The sequence below is a fragment of the Oncorhynchus mykiss genome, chromosome 13 (assembly GCF_057628025.1).
Source record: "Oncorhynchus mykiss isolate SJ-2025 chromosome 13, ASM5762802v1, whole genome shotgun sequence".
NCBI classification, from domain to species: Eukaryota; Metazoa; Chordata; class Actinopteri; order Salmoniformes; family Salmonidae; genus Oncorhynchus; species Oncorhynchus mykiss.
In genome coordinates, this window is record NC_143034.1 from 51730913 (window position 1) to 51745733 (window position 14821).

Genomic DNA, 14821 nt, shown 5'->3' on the forward strand with positions numbered 1-14821 from the left:
TATACAATATGTGGATCCCTGGTTTAAATCTGAGTTTCTGAAATGCTACTGTAACGTGACAAAGCAAATGCTTGGCTCATTTGAAGTTGTCCTCAGCGAATCCAAAACCTGAACTGCTTTGTTTTATTGGTCTAGCTATTTCTTTTCTATTTTGAAACACTCAATGACTGACTGACTTAAGAATGCAAATTTTTGTTCAGACACTGCAAACAATTAAATGTAGAAACCCATTGACGGGCTTTATTTAATGTAATCTCAAGTGGTTAATTCCGCTTGACTGATTTCCATATTTGTTTTGATTTTAAAGTTTGTTTTGTATTAGATTTGAATGCTTGCAGTTTTCATAGTGTACAAGATTAAAAATATTTTAGGATATTTCCTTTGGTAAATTAATAATAAAGATGAATAAAATGTTATTTTTGCAAATTTACTAATTAGATTTAATTCAGCACTTTTATAGTTACTGTGACAGTAATGCAGTTAAAATGCTACACAATTCAGCACTGTGAATATAGTATCCCTTGGTCATAATAGAGGTGGTTTCACAGACAGAGATTGAGCCTGGTCCTGGACTAAAGTACTTTCAATGGCTATTTTCAGTCCATGACTAGGCTTAACCTGTCTGTTTTTTTCATTACAGCATCAGTGTTTTGCCAGTGAATATGTTAATGTAGGCTCTAGTGTTATGTTTTTGGAGCAGGGCTGTGGAATTGGAAACAAGTCTGAGCCTTTTTGGTAAAACACTGACGTAAGTCACTAGTGGAAATGTGCAATTATGGTGCTTTTCGACTGAGACTTACCCCCACACTAGAGATCTCCATGGGTCCTAAAAGTTGGACGCAGACCCAAGGCCAATTACCCCTTTTTCTCCCCAATTTTGTGAAATCCAATTGGTAGTTAGTCTTGTCCCATCGCTGCAACTCCCCTACGGACTCGGGAGAGGCGACGGTCGAGCCACGAGGAGAGGAGGAGGAGCCATGCATCCTCTGAAACACGACCTTGCCAAACTTCACTGCTTCTTGACACACTGCACGCTTAACTTGGAAGCCAGCTGCACCAATGTGTCAGAGGAAACACCGTCCAGCTGGCGACCGAAGTCAGCTTGCAGGCACCTGGCCCTCCCACAAGGAGTTGCTAGAGTGCGATGGGACAAGGAAATCCCGGCCGACCAAACCCTCCTCTAACCCGGACCACGCTGGGCCAATTGTGATATGTGATGCAGTGCCTTAGACCGCTGCACCACTCGAGAGGCCCAAACACATTTTTTAAAGGGTGACCCGCACCCGACTGAATGGACACGAGAACAATCGTACCTAGAGCAAAATTTTGGGTTCAGTCGAACCCATTAAGATCTCTACCCCCCCCCCCACACACACACTAGTGGGTCGCCAGTGTTTTATGTTAAATGTAAGGTCTAGTGTAATTGTGTTTCCTTCAGGAGTGTGACACTAAAGATGGGGTGAGCAGAATCAACAACCCCTGCGTCATTCAAGACGGTTGATTTGTGAGAAGGTGCTGAAGTTCACAGTTGGTCTGTGTTATGTAAATGCCAGCTGAAAAGTATACAGGGCTTGGCACCAAATCAGGCCGGGTCCGCCAGAGCCGCGGCTCATTGAGACCCGGTGCCGGTCTGCGTAGATGGAAACAGACAAGTTTGAGTCTTTTGGGTATACAACCAGGGTAAATCCTCAATGGAAACTCACTTCATGTGTTTGTATTCTGTTAAAATGTTTTTTTTTATGTAAGTATTTCCCAGGTACATCATACAGAGGAAACTGCAAGACAGAATGACTGAGTGCAAGGACAAATACTGTGTTTCTCAACAGTATTAAGTGGCTTCCTTTCTGTGTATTCTTTTCTACACTATGTTGAAGAACTGGGCAGGTGAGAACAAATGTATGAGTTCTCAGATCAGTAGACCAGATAAGGAAAGGAGACAGAGGAGGAAGCAAAGAACTTTGACGAACGAAATACTAAAATAAAATTGCTGGAAAAAAGCGTTCTGTGCCTTTAAGATTGCGACCTGCCGTAAATGGTTACGATAATGTAGGAAATCAATAACACGTGTGAAAAAATATTTTATGAAACTAGCGACACGAATATGTGGATTTTGGTGTCAATTTATCCATGATACCAGTATTTATTCAAACTAATAATATGGTGATCCTTGCAGTTTATACATTGTCCGAATCTAAATACTTTGAGTAGTTTAAAGGATTGAAAGGAAAGGTAGGTAACGTTAACAGTTTCAGGACAGTGATGCTGTGTTAGCTAGCTAGAAAGAACATGTTTCTTGATGAAATTGTTATACATTACTAGCTACATTGTTTCATTACACTGTAACAATGGAATTGAATATGATAAGGTAGCTAGCTAGCTAGCTGGTAAATGTACCTGTGCTATAGCACTTTAACGCATGGCAGACTTACTGTCATACCACCCTGTCTGTAAGGTATTTTTCTGTGATTTCATAGCTACTGTATATTGTTTCTTGTTTTTCCTCGGACCAGAATCATGTTCGTGGCAGTGGAGATGGTTGACACTGTCAGAATCCCCCCATGGAATTTCCAGCGGCAGTTCAATGAAGCCATAGCCGAAGAACTCAACAAGAAATTGGCCAATAAGGTGAGAGGATGCAGTACCAAATGTACTGTAACCTCCTCCCCTATTCATCAGTGGACAGGGGTTCTGTATATTGTCAGCTGAGTTAATCTTTAATTGTTTGCTTTGTTTAGCCTAACACAATTGTGACATTGTAGTCTTGTTAACTTATCTGCTTTATTTATGTTTGGCTGATCTTTACCTGCATCTCTACAGGTGGTTTACCAGGTTGGCCTCTGTATCTGTTTGTATGACATCACAAAACTGGAGGATTCCTACATATTCCCAGGTGATGGAGCTTCCCACACCAAAGGTAAGGTAATTACAATTTGCGACAGATTTTCACGCGACTATTTAAAAATCAGCATAAAAATATGATGCACATTTTCCCACCACAGGTGGGTTTCCATAAAACTGACTTGTTGCAGATAAAACGCCCTTTTGTCCTTACATTTCATTGTGCCGAATAAAAAAAAATGGAAGTTCAATGTTTCCATTGCATTTTAAAACCGATGGTTTTGTCACAAACTGTTACAATAAATAGCAAATGTGCTATTACTTATAAACGTGCTATTACTTATAAAGTTGACAGAGTAGGTTAAATGATGAGATGTGGATAAGCGTGAGAATTTTTATTTGATAAAGCCAAACGCCGATCATGTCACTAGCAATCCTTGATATTTATTGGACATTTGCAAGCTTACAGTGTACTTAAAAGCCCAATACACCCATTTTGTATCTTAATATTAAATCATTTCACCAGGCAGGCCAAAACTCCATCCCGCCAAAACTCCATCCCACCAAAACAGACTGAAATTTCAGGCGCTCTTTTCAAACCTCGCTTACAATAAAAGGGCATTATCATTATTTTCAATTTCATAGTGTTATTCCAACTGTAAATACAGATAAAGTTGGAAGTTTACATACACCTTAGCCAAGTACATTTAAACTCAGTTTTTCACAATTCCTGACATTTGAGTAAAAAGTCCATGTCTTAGGTCAGTTAGGATCACCAGTTTATTTTAAGAATGTCAGAATAATAGTAGAGGGAATAGTAGAGGGAATTATTTATTTCAGCTTGTATTTCTTTCATCACATTCCCAGTGGGTCAGAAGTTTACATACACTCAATTAGTATTTGGTAGCATTGCCTTTAAATTGTTTAACTTGGGTCAAACGTTTCGGGTAGCCTTCCACAAGCTTCCCACAATAAGTTGGGTGAATTTTGGCCCATTCCTCCTGACAGAGCTGGTGTGACTGAGTCAGGTTTGTAGGCCTCCTTGCTCGCACATGCTTTTTCTGTTCTGCCCACACATTTTCTATAGGATTGAGGTCAGGGCTTTGTGATGGCCACTCTAATACCTTGACTTTGTTGTCCTTTAGCCATTTTGCCACAACTTTGGAAGTATGCTTGGGGTCATTGTCCATTTGGAAGACCCATTTGTGACCAAGCTTTCACTTCCTGACTGATGTCTTGAGATGTTGCTTCAATATATCCATATCATTTTCCTTCCTCATGATGCCATTTATTTTGTGAAGCGCACTAGTCCCTCCTGCAGCAAAGCATCCCCACAACGTGATGCTGCCGGGGGTGCAAGCCTCCCCCTTTTTCCTCCAAACATAACGATGGTCATTATGGTCAAACAGTTCTATTTTTTTTTTCATCAGACCAGAGGACATTTCTCCAAAAAGTACGATCTTTGTCCCCATGTGTAGTTACCACCCGTAGTCTGGCTTTTTTATGGCGGTTTTGGAGCAGTGGCTTCTTCCTTGCTGAGCGGGCTTTCAGGTTATGTCGATATAGGACTCGTTTTACTGTGGATATAGATACTTATGTGCCTGTTTCCTCCAGCATCTTCACAAGGTCCTTTGCTGTTGTTCTGGGATTGATTTGCACTTTTTGCACCAAAGTACGTTCATCTCTAGGAGACAGAATGCGTCTCCTTCGTGAGCAGTATGACAGCTATGTGGTCCCATGGTGTTTATGCTTGCGTACTATTGTTTGTACAGATGAACGTGTCATCTTCAAGCGCTTGGAAATTGCTCCCAAGGATCAACCAGACTTGTGGATGTCTACAAAATAAATTCTGAGGTCTTGGCTGATTTCTTTAGATTTTCCCATAATGTCAAGCAAAGAGGCACTGAGTTTGAAGGTAGGCCTTGAAATACATCCACAGGTACACCTCCAATTGACTCAAATGATGTCAATTAGCCTATCAGAAGCTTCTAAAGCCATGACATCATTTTCTCTAATTTTCCAACCTGTTTAAAGGCACAGTCAACTTAGTGTATGTGAACTTCTGACCCAATGGAATTGTGATACAGTGAATTATAAGTTAAATAATCTGTCTGTAAACAATTGTTGGAAATATTAATTGTGTCATGCACAATGTAGATATCCTAACCGACTTGCCAAAACTACAGTTTGTTAACATGAAATTTGTTGAGTGGTTGAAAAATTAGTTTTAATTCTCCAACCTAAGTGTATGTAAACTTCTGCTTTCAACTGTATATATAAAACACAGGAAAATCACAGTTTTGACCAACATCATCGCTTATTTAATCTTCCTATAAACTCTTCATGCTTTTCCATGGCATGGTGGTAGTAGGCTGCAACGTAACATATCATTGCGTGACTCCAAGTTAACCTCGACATGATGGTTATTATATCAATAGTTGCGGCATTTCGACCATGATTATTGCATAATCTTTCACAGGCAAGAAATTTGTCCACCCTTGTCTAGTGTATTTTGTGTTGTTGACATTTTGCCCTCAAATGTGCTGTTTCCATCAGGCCTGCTGTGAGTATATTTTTCATGTGTAATTTGTATGAAATGGTTGGATGGAAACCTGCTTAATGTCGCTGATAGGCCTCCATGTTTCATATGAATATTGATTTGCAGGTAACAAGTGAATACATTGTTTTAGGATTGAGCCCACAAATGTATTCACTTGTTACCTGTAAATCAATATTCATGCAATAATCGTGGTCAAAATGCCGCAAAATAATACAAATAAAATAAAAACGGCACTGGTCCAATTAAATTGTTTATTTTCGAACGCTCTGCATGGAATTATTACTTTGTGTTATCTAAGGTAGAAAAATACAGGTTAAGACAAAGTAATAATTCCATGCGGAGCGTTTGAAAATAAACACGTTCATTGGACCAGTGACTATAAAAATATATATTTCACCTTTTATTTAACTAGGCAAGTCAGTTAAGAACAAATTCTTATTTACATTGACGGCCTAGGAACAGTGTGTTAACTGCCTTGTTCAGGGGCAGAACGACAGATTTTTACCGTGTCAGCTCGGGGACTCGATCTAGCAACCTTTCGGTTACTAGCTAGGTGTCAGAAGCAGCAGGATCACCATCCTTTTCCCCCTGCCTCTGGAATGGTTGCAGTCTGGGAGAATGTTGGACTACCTAGCTAACATTTTTGATCCTGATCTTATTTCAAATGCTCACACTGATGTTTTCCAGTTCAGTTGAACAAATAATGGCTTACTACCAACACAGTATTGTAAACACATTGTGGTCGATGTGTGTGATTGTTTGCAGACTTTTTCCCCCCCAGCTTTGACCGTGCTACTGACTGTAGTGGTGGTGCTTGGCTTGCACATTTAGTTCACATAACATTCTATAATAGAATTTTATATGACACATCAAATGAATAGCTTAATTGACACGTATCTTTTTTGAAATGCAGAGACCCAGAAGTAGCTCCACCTTACCTTCTGATAGGTTAGGTGGAACTTTCACCGTATTGCACGTATTACTATCAGATCTACACAAGTGCCTGGAGGTCACTGCCTAGGAGTTGTTTCTGGGCAGGGATTTCCTCTTAGGAGTGACTGTCCATTTTGATGTGACCTTATCTTTTCCCTACTCTGTTTGTTAGTCCACTTCAGGTATGTTGTGTTCCACCCATTTTTGGATGAGATTCTTGTTGGAAAGATCAAATACTGCAGTCAAGAAGGAGTACATGGTGAGAGAAACTCATCTTTCCCCCACCTTCCAGTTTTCTCCCCGACCCACCTGAATGTTAAGTCCTAAAAGCCTATATGACTCAGTGCAACAGCATTGTCCATAACGAATATACCTATGTCTATTCTGGACTAATAGGCCTCATTGTGTGAAAATAAGAACACTTGAACATGCTGTGATTTGCTGATACACTAATTTGGGTCAGATGCTTTTTATACTCTGCCGTCACAGCCCCAGAGGAGTCTGTACACACTGCAGTGGTTTTCCTACCGACACTGTCTCTCTCTCAATGTATAAAGTGGATCAACAGGGAGAATGTCTCAGTATGAAGTATAACATTGATGTGGCAGTCTGTCTGTATAGATTTGTTCACACTGACATATTTTGTTTCATAGTCAGCCTAGGATTCTTTGATGACATCGTCATTCCCCCAGAGTCCCTACAGCAGCCTGCAAAATTGTATCCTGCCCAGTGATGTGTGTTTGTGTATTTCTTACCAATGTGTGCATTTGACAATTTGTTTGCTTAAAGCTGAGTTGCAGTAGATGGCTCTGGAATACAATCATGTAAATGTTAGCTATCAACATGAGGAGTTTAATTATCTGATAGACATTTTAGTGTACCTGTAAAAGCTACTGAAAATAAAGCAATCTAGCAAGCGCTCCTTGACTGCTGCCTCAGCGATGAAGCAGAGCAGGTGTGGGTGTGGGAGTATGAGACGGACGAAGGGGCCCATGACCTCTACATGGACCAAGGTGAGGACATCCGCTTCCGGGTCACAGATGAAGTCTTCCAGGACACGTCGCCCACTGGCCCTTCTGCCGCAGCAACCGACACCTCTGCAGCTCCAGGAGCAGAGGGTGGCCAAAAGAAAGAGGCCCCTTACACACTGCTAGTAAGAAGGCGCTCACTAATAGAACAGACTTATTTCACACTACAAAAGATTGAATTACTATTGTTGTGAATTTAATCATTTCAGTATCAGTATATGTGACTGAGTTAAATGGTACCGGTAAGCTCACTCAAAATGTCCAGTGAGCAAGTATGGAATGTTTGATCAGGAGTATAATTCATTGGCTGAATTCTCCTGATGACCTGGATGGAATTATGTGATCTTTCCTTAACCCATAGGAAGTCCCTCCCAGTTGACTACTTAAACATTTTGAAAGTCCTCAATAGCGCTGCCCATGCTAAAACAAGCTTTGGGGCACTGGAGCTGTCTATCTAATTCTATGGTGATGTTACTGCCGAATTGGTACCTTTTGGGTAGTGCAACTGGTTAGTACTTTGTCAAGCAGGGCGGTCACTTGTGCTTGCAAAGCTAAGGACCAGTTGTTTGAGAAGGCAAAACTGTTAGCAGCATAGTGACGTCCTTCACATAGGTGTAGTTTTGGTTTTACTTCATACATCCTTATTACAAATGACTATTTTAAGGTACAGTGCCTTGCGAAAGTATTCAGCCCCCTTGAACTTTGCGACCTTTTGCCACATTTCAGGCTTCAAAAATAAAGATATAAAACTATTTTTTTGTGAAGAATCAACAACAAGTGGGACACAATCATGAAGTGGAACGACATTTATTGGATATTTCAAACTTTTTTAACAAATCAAAAACTGAAAAATTGGGCGTGCAAAATTATTCAGCCCCTTTACTTTCAGTGCAGCAAACTCTCCAGAAGTTCAGTGAGGATCTCTGAATGATCCAATGTTGACCTAAATGACTAATGATGATAAATACAATCCACCTGTGTGTAATCAAGTCTCCGTATAAATGCACCTGCACTGTGATAGTCTCAGAGGTCCGTTAAAAGCGCAGAGAGCATCATGAAGAACAAGGAACACACCAGGCAGGTCCGAGATACTGTTGTGAAGAAGTTTAAAGCCGGATTTGGATACAAAAAGATTTCCCAAGCTTTAAACATCCCAAGGAGCACTGTGCAAGCGATAATATTGAAATGGAAGGAGTATCAGACCACTGCAAATCTACCAAGACCTGGCCGTCCCTCTAAACTTTCAGCTCATACAAGGAGAAGACTGATCAGAGATGCAGCCAAGAGGCCCATGATCACTCTGGATGAACTGCAGAGATCTACAGCTGAGGTGGGAGACTCTGTCCATAGGACAACAATCAGTCGTATATTGCACAAATCTGGCCTTTATGGAAGAGTGGCAAGAAGAAAGCCATTTCTTAAAGATATCCATAAAAAAGTGTTGTTTAAAGTTTGCCACAAGCCACCTATGAGACACACCAAACATGTGGAAGAAGGTGCTCTGGTCAGATGAAACCAAAATTGAACTTTTTGGCAACAATGCAAAACGTTATGTTTGGCGTAAAAGCAACACAGCTCATCACACCATCCCCACTGTCAAACATGGTGGTGGCAGCATCATGGTTTGGGCCTGCTTTTCTTCAGCAGGGACAGGGAAGATGGTTAAAATTGATGGGAAGATGGATGGAGCCAAATACAGGACCATTCTGGAAGAAAACCTGATGGAGTCTGCAAAAGACCTGAGACTGGGACGGAGATTTGTCTTCCAACAAGACAATGATCCAAAACATAAAGCAAAATCTACAATGGAATGGTTCAAAAATAAACATATCCAGGTGTTAGAATGGCCAAGTCAAAGTCCAGACCTGAATCCAATCGAGAATCTGTGGAAAGAACTGAAAACTGCGGTTCACAAATGCTCTCCATCCAACCTCACTGAGCTCGAGCTGTTTTGCAAGGAGGAATGGGAAAAAATGCAGTCTCTCGATGTGCAAAACTGATAGAGACATACCCCAAGGGACTTAACAGCTGTAATCGCAGCAAAAGGTGGCGCTTCAAAGTATTAACTTAAGGGGGCTGAATAATTTTGCACGCCCAATTTTTCAGTTTTTGATTTGTTAAAAAAGTTTGAAATATCCAATAAATGTCGTTCCACTTCATGATTGTGTCCCACTTGTTGTTGATTCTTCACAAAAAAATACAGTTTTATATCTTTATGTTTGAAGCTTGAAATGTGGCAAAAGGTCGCAAAGTTCAAGGGGGCCGAATACTTTCGCACGGCACTGTATTTTTCAATACTATAAGTCAGTAATAATTAATTCCACCCCTTCCCTCCCTGCCTTTCTTGTGTATCAGGGTACCATTAGCGAGCCAGGCTTGGGCCTCCTGTCCTGGTGGAACAGCTAGCCAAAGGAGAGGCCATTACAGTAGAGAAAACAGGGAGACAGATGTCAAGTATTCATCCCAGCTGCTGGACATACACCTTCTTTTTGGACTCTTCTCGGTCACTCCTCCCAGGTTGTGACTTTAACACTGGAGAAACATGCCTCCTGTGAAGTGTCCACAAGGTTAATAGACACAGAACTGCAGGCTCAAGTAGAGGAGCCAGGATTCCCATAATAGAAATGGCAGACCCAAGGACAAGGGACCAGTAGCAAGGATTTCTAATAGAGCACACAGGCCAGGGACATGGAGAACTGTCTCACTTGCAAAGCTGTAGATCCACTTCCCCCTGTATATTGTAAATACTACCACCATAACTGTTAACGCACCAGCATTTACACTCGGTGCACATGACCGTAAGAAAGACTGACTAAAGGGCCCCAATTGGCCTATTTAGTGTCACCATGTAAGTCTGAGTGTTCAGTTGAACAAATAATGGAGTGAGTGTGCCTAAATATACAATTGTGTGTTGTCTTTTTGACCAGTATAGTGTTTCATCAGTGATCATTTTTGTTTGCATGATTTTGAGTTGGGTTATTTAAGCAATAATGCCCAAGGAGATGATGGTATATGGCCAATATACCACGGCTAAGGGCTGATCTCAGGCATGACGCATCGCGGACTATTGGCCATGCCACAAAGCCCCGACTTTTTTTTATTGCTATTATAAACTGGTTACCAACATAATTAGAGCAGTAAAAATAAACGTTTTGTCATATCTGTGGTATATGGCTGATATACCACTTCTGTCAGCCAATCAGCATTCAGGGCTCGAACCACCCAGTTTATAATTGTGTACAGGACATGTATCCCAAAAATATCATAAAATAACTGTCCTTGGGAGGGGTTGTCATGAACCCACAAGCACTACACCTCACTGTAATTTGTGTATTTTAGTGGGTGTGAAGTTGGTCCTCTGAGGCAGTTTTTGATAAAGCATAGAAGCCATATTCTTCTAGGCCAAATGAATGTATCATATTATGATCTTTATTTTGGTTATTTTTACTTACACCATTACATGAAGGAATACATCAGTATGGTTTACAATACGAACACATACTTGTTTAATGTAATAACTGCTTTGACGCGTATGAGCATAGCAGTCTTGTTATGCCAACAAATTTGTAGGCAAACACACATCACAAACATCGCGCCCATTCTCCCGACTACGGTGTAATCTCAGCCAGCGGCAGCTGCGCAGCCTCAACAACACACCGCAGATCAGTGTATTCCGCGCGACTACGCGTATTTACTGTTATTTATTTAATTAATGTTATATAATAGTAACTGACAAGGCACACACCCGTCCTCTACCGACAAACGGACTCTAGCAATGCAGTAAGTACAAATATTCAAGTACGGGTATGCCAGCTATTGTTTGGATTGTAGAAAATCTGTATCGCCTATTCATTAACGTGTGACAGCCTTTTTGACCAAAGTATAGACTAAAGGAAATGTATGATAATGACAACTGTTGGGTATAGAATACCTTTGACGAGGCTACTCATCCTCTCATCCCTACAGAGTCTCTGTTTGCGCGCTCCGACTTTTCGAATGTCCTGGAAATTAGAAAAAGTCGGATGATATGCGTGTTTATTACAGAATAATTTGGCAATGCGAACTGGTCATTCACTTAGCCCGAAATGCACGCCTCCGCAACATGACGAATCATACAATGTTATGAATGTCTCAAGTAGAGGGATTTTTCTTGTGATATTTAGTCACGTTGAGCCGAGTCAATTGACTATTTCAGATATTTAATTCGGATGTAGCCCAGAGAAAGTATCCAGAGATAGACTTCACTGTTGCTCTCTTTTTAAATTGTTACTTTATAAAAACGGATTTATATCGTTCTTTAAACAGTCAATTTGCATTCGCGTGAAAGGATCATCTACTTTTCTAATTTGACAATTTTGGTATTACAATGTAGCAGCCCTAATGTTTTGGTTTGTAGTCATTATCCAATGCTTTCCCGTATTGCATGCTGACGTCAGAAACACACGGCTAGCCTTTTGCCAGCAGCTCTGTCGACGGCGTTCTCAACATTCGAGCTGTCAGAGCTGTCTGTTTTACTGTAACCTTGATGATGCAGGCAGAGCGAAAGAATGTAACAATCTTAAACCATGCAAAGCCATCTTGGCCTTGGAGTGTGTGCTTTGTCCTATCTTATTGCGTGCACATGCCATCAATATGCACCACCATATCTTGGCACACAATGGCTGCGTTATTTAAATTTTTTTAATTGAATCTTTATTTAACTGCTTTTGTTGCAGCTATTCCTAAAGCTGTGCTCCTCTTGAGCTTGAAGGGCTTGATACACAATGTAAACAACAGTCATATATCTAAGTTGAGCCTGTTATTGTTTGTGGGCAGACTTAGGAATGGTTGGCAGTTGAAATGTATGGCATTTGAAAGTAAAAATGGTCTGTAATGAATTGAAAGGCTGCCAGTGTCATTTTTGGTAAAACATTGCCACTAGGCTAATACTCTTAACCAGGGTAGTCCGACTAAATTGCTTCATAAGTGTCCAGTAATGTAAATCCAAACATCCATCTTAATATGAAGCTGTTATGAATGATGCATAATGTTCTCTGCAGTAGGGATAAACTTCATGAAATCTGTCTTTGTTTCAGTTGTTCCTTCTGGTTCAACTTTCGCTTTTTACTTTTGTTTGTTTTCTTCTCTTTCTTTCTTCATTAAGAAACTTGCTGAAACAAACTGACCTGTGTACTCAATAGCAAGATATATTAAAGCAGAGACAGTGAGCAGACAAACATATAACTGGAGTGTCAGCATCAGGCCAGGTGGTGAAGAACCAGAAGAGTGGTAAGAAGAGCGACCTGGTCCGTGCCTCAGCCATGACAGACCCCAGCCTGACGTCCCCCTCAGAGGCCCCTCTGCGCTCCCCCCTGTCTGCACCCCTTTCCCTCTCCTTCCCCTTCTTGAGGGAGGGCAGCCGTGTGTGGGAAAGGGGAGCGCCACCCCAGCCCCGGTCACTGCCCAGCCCACTGCCCACCAAACGCAACCGCACCTATTCAGCGTAAGCAACTAGATATGCTGCTCATGAATGCGTTTCTGTCTTAGAATTGGTTTGATAGTGCATGTTTATTATCGTTCACTTATATGACGTTTATATATACATTCCTTAACTTCTTAGAGAATCATTTATTTCCACAAGCAGTAGCAGAAGGGATATGGTGTGTTGATGTAATGTTTTGTTGAGTGGACATGATGCTCTCTCCTCTGTCTCTCATCAGCACGGTGCGGGCCACCTCAGGGCCAGCGTTTAAGGGCGTGTGCAAGAGCTTCTGCAGGTCACAAGGTCATGGCTTCATCCGCCCCACCAATGGCGGTGATGACATCTTTGTTCACATCTCTGAGTGAGTGGCCTTCATCACTACAGCAGCCTTCTTTAGCTTGGCAAATTGCTGAAATGAGCAGAATGCCCTGTTTTTTAATATTCTGTTCACAGCTTTCTATCTCAGAGCAGCAATGTAACATCAGTGTTCAGTGTCAGATAAAATGTGTCAAGGTTCAGAGCAGGAACTGACTGCATATTCATATTGTGCAGTAAATGAACATCTAAATCATTAATTCAATCTATTTCAGTATCGAGGGCGAGTATGTCCCAGTAGAAGGAGATGAGGTCACATACAAAGTCTCCCGGATCCCACCAAAAAACCTGAAGATCCAGGCCGTGGAGGTGAAGATAGTTCATCTGAACCCAGGGACGAAGCATGAGACCTGGTCTGGCCAGATCATCAGCCAGCTAGACGAGAGCTAGGCTTCAGCACTGGCCTGTTTATCTACACTTGGCTACAGGGAGGGCTAGGGTGGGAAGTTGAGGGGTCTGGCTAGGGCAGGCAGGGACGGCCAACTGGTGCTGGTGAGTCTGTCTAAATCAGGTGTGCTAGAGCTGGGCTGGAACAAAACCCTAGATACACTGACTGGCTCCTCAGGACACAAGTTGGCCATCCGTGAACTAGGATGTGGTTAGTACAGACTGGATTGATAAGTCATAAAAGCAAGGGAGGAGAATATGTTCAACCTGAATGTACTGGAAATGGGTGAAGGGACTGAGCGGAGTGGTGGAGGAAATAGAATGAGAAATCCGACACCATTTTGAAGAGAAGCATTACTATTGGTGTGATATGAAAATGAGGTTGGAGAGAAAATAACTGACGAAGGTTTAGAGGTACAGAATCGGAAACGTCTGATTGAGAGAGCAATCGAGAAGGGAGGGAGAGATGGGCGTAAGACAAAATAAAAAGCTTGGAAGAATGATTTATATTTGACTGTGAATGGAAAAGCCACTATTAATATGTTCTCGAGGTACACAACCATCTTTGTATTTTTTGCCTTTTATTTATATATATTTATTTAATCATTTTGTTTAGATTTTTTTGTATCCGTTAGTTTTGAGGTTACTGGATTTAAGTTTTGGGTATTGTAGTCAAACGAATGCACTTAAAAACTTGAACTTGTATTCTGAAATACTGCCGAACCGACTACAACTCCTATTAGGCTTTATCATGTGGCAATTGGTAGTCCTGTTTGCAAATTGTAACTCACCATGATGGTATGAGAAAATTACTGCAAGGTCTTTGAAACTATTTGAAACTTTTCTATTGTCTGAGAGACACTGTAACACACTGTCAATGGAATTGAAATACATTTGAATGTATTTGTCTAAGTTCTGAAATGATCATTTAATTGTTACTGAGCCGTTATTCATATTTGTTTCATGTCTACCCGTTATGTTTAGCATTTCTCCATATTTAACCTATTTCTATGTATTTTTCTGTACTTCATTCCTACTGTTTTGGGTTGTTTTATTTCATATTTTAGTTTTAGTTAAAATGCTAGGTTTTTCATTGGTCACAGTTCAGAGCATTTTCTGTTAGATAAGCCACTGTGGCTATAGTTTACCCTCATTTCTATGTGAGCCTTGAAAGAGCACTAAAAACATTTTATGATTCACAATTATGGTGGCTGTTATCTTTCTTTAGTAGTTATCTTT

The 14821-nt window shown here is 40.9% G+C and overlaps 2 protein-coding genes across 3 annotated transcripts; both read left to right on the forward strand.

The window, feature by feature from the left end:
* The first annotated feature begins 2002 nt into the window (after positions 1 to 2002).
* On the forward strand, positions 2003 to 12236 carry LOC110486419 (DNA-directed RNA polymerase III subunit RPC8). Of its 2 annotated transcripts, XM_021558014.3 has the most exons (7): positions 2003 to 2229; positions 2511 to 2625; positions 2818 to 2914; positions 6504 to 6590; positions 6985 to 7048; positions 7271 to 7484; positions 9715 to 12236. In XM_021558014.3, exons 2-7 carry the CDS (start codon positions 2515 to 2517, stop codon positions 9763 to 9765), a joined length of 624 nt encoding a protein of 207 aa, XP_021413689.1. In that variant the 5' UTR covers positions 2003 to 2229; positions 2511 to 2514; the 3' UTR covers positions 9766 to 12236. The 2 variants fall into 2 exon arrangements, with proteins under 2 accessions (XP_021413689.1, XP_036798360.1); XM_036942465.2 differs by lacking the exon at positions 6504 to 6590 and having other exon boundaries at positions 2007 to 2229.
* Positions 10939 to 14784, forward strand: csdc2b (cold shock domain containing C2, RNA binding b). The gene is made up of 4 exons (XM_021558015.3): positions 10939 to 11139; positions 12503 to 12841; positions 13059 to 13181; positions 13411 to 14784. The coding sequence occupies exons 2-4, from the start codon at positions 12660 to 12662 to the stop codon at positions 13583 to 13585; spliced, it is 480 nt and encodes a 159-aa protein (XP_021413690.1). The 5' UTR covers positions 10939 to 11139; positions 12503 to 12659; the 3' UTR covers positions 13586 to 14784.
* Positions 14785 to 14821: the final 37 nt, after the last annotated feature.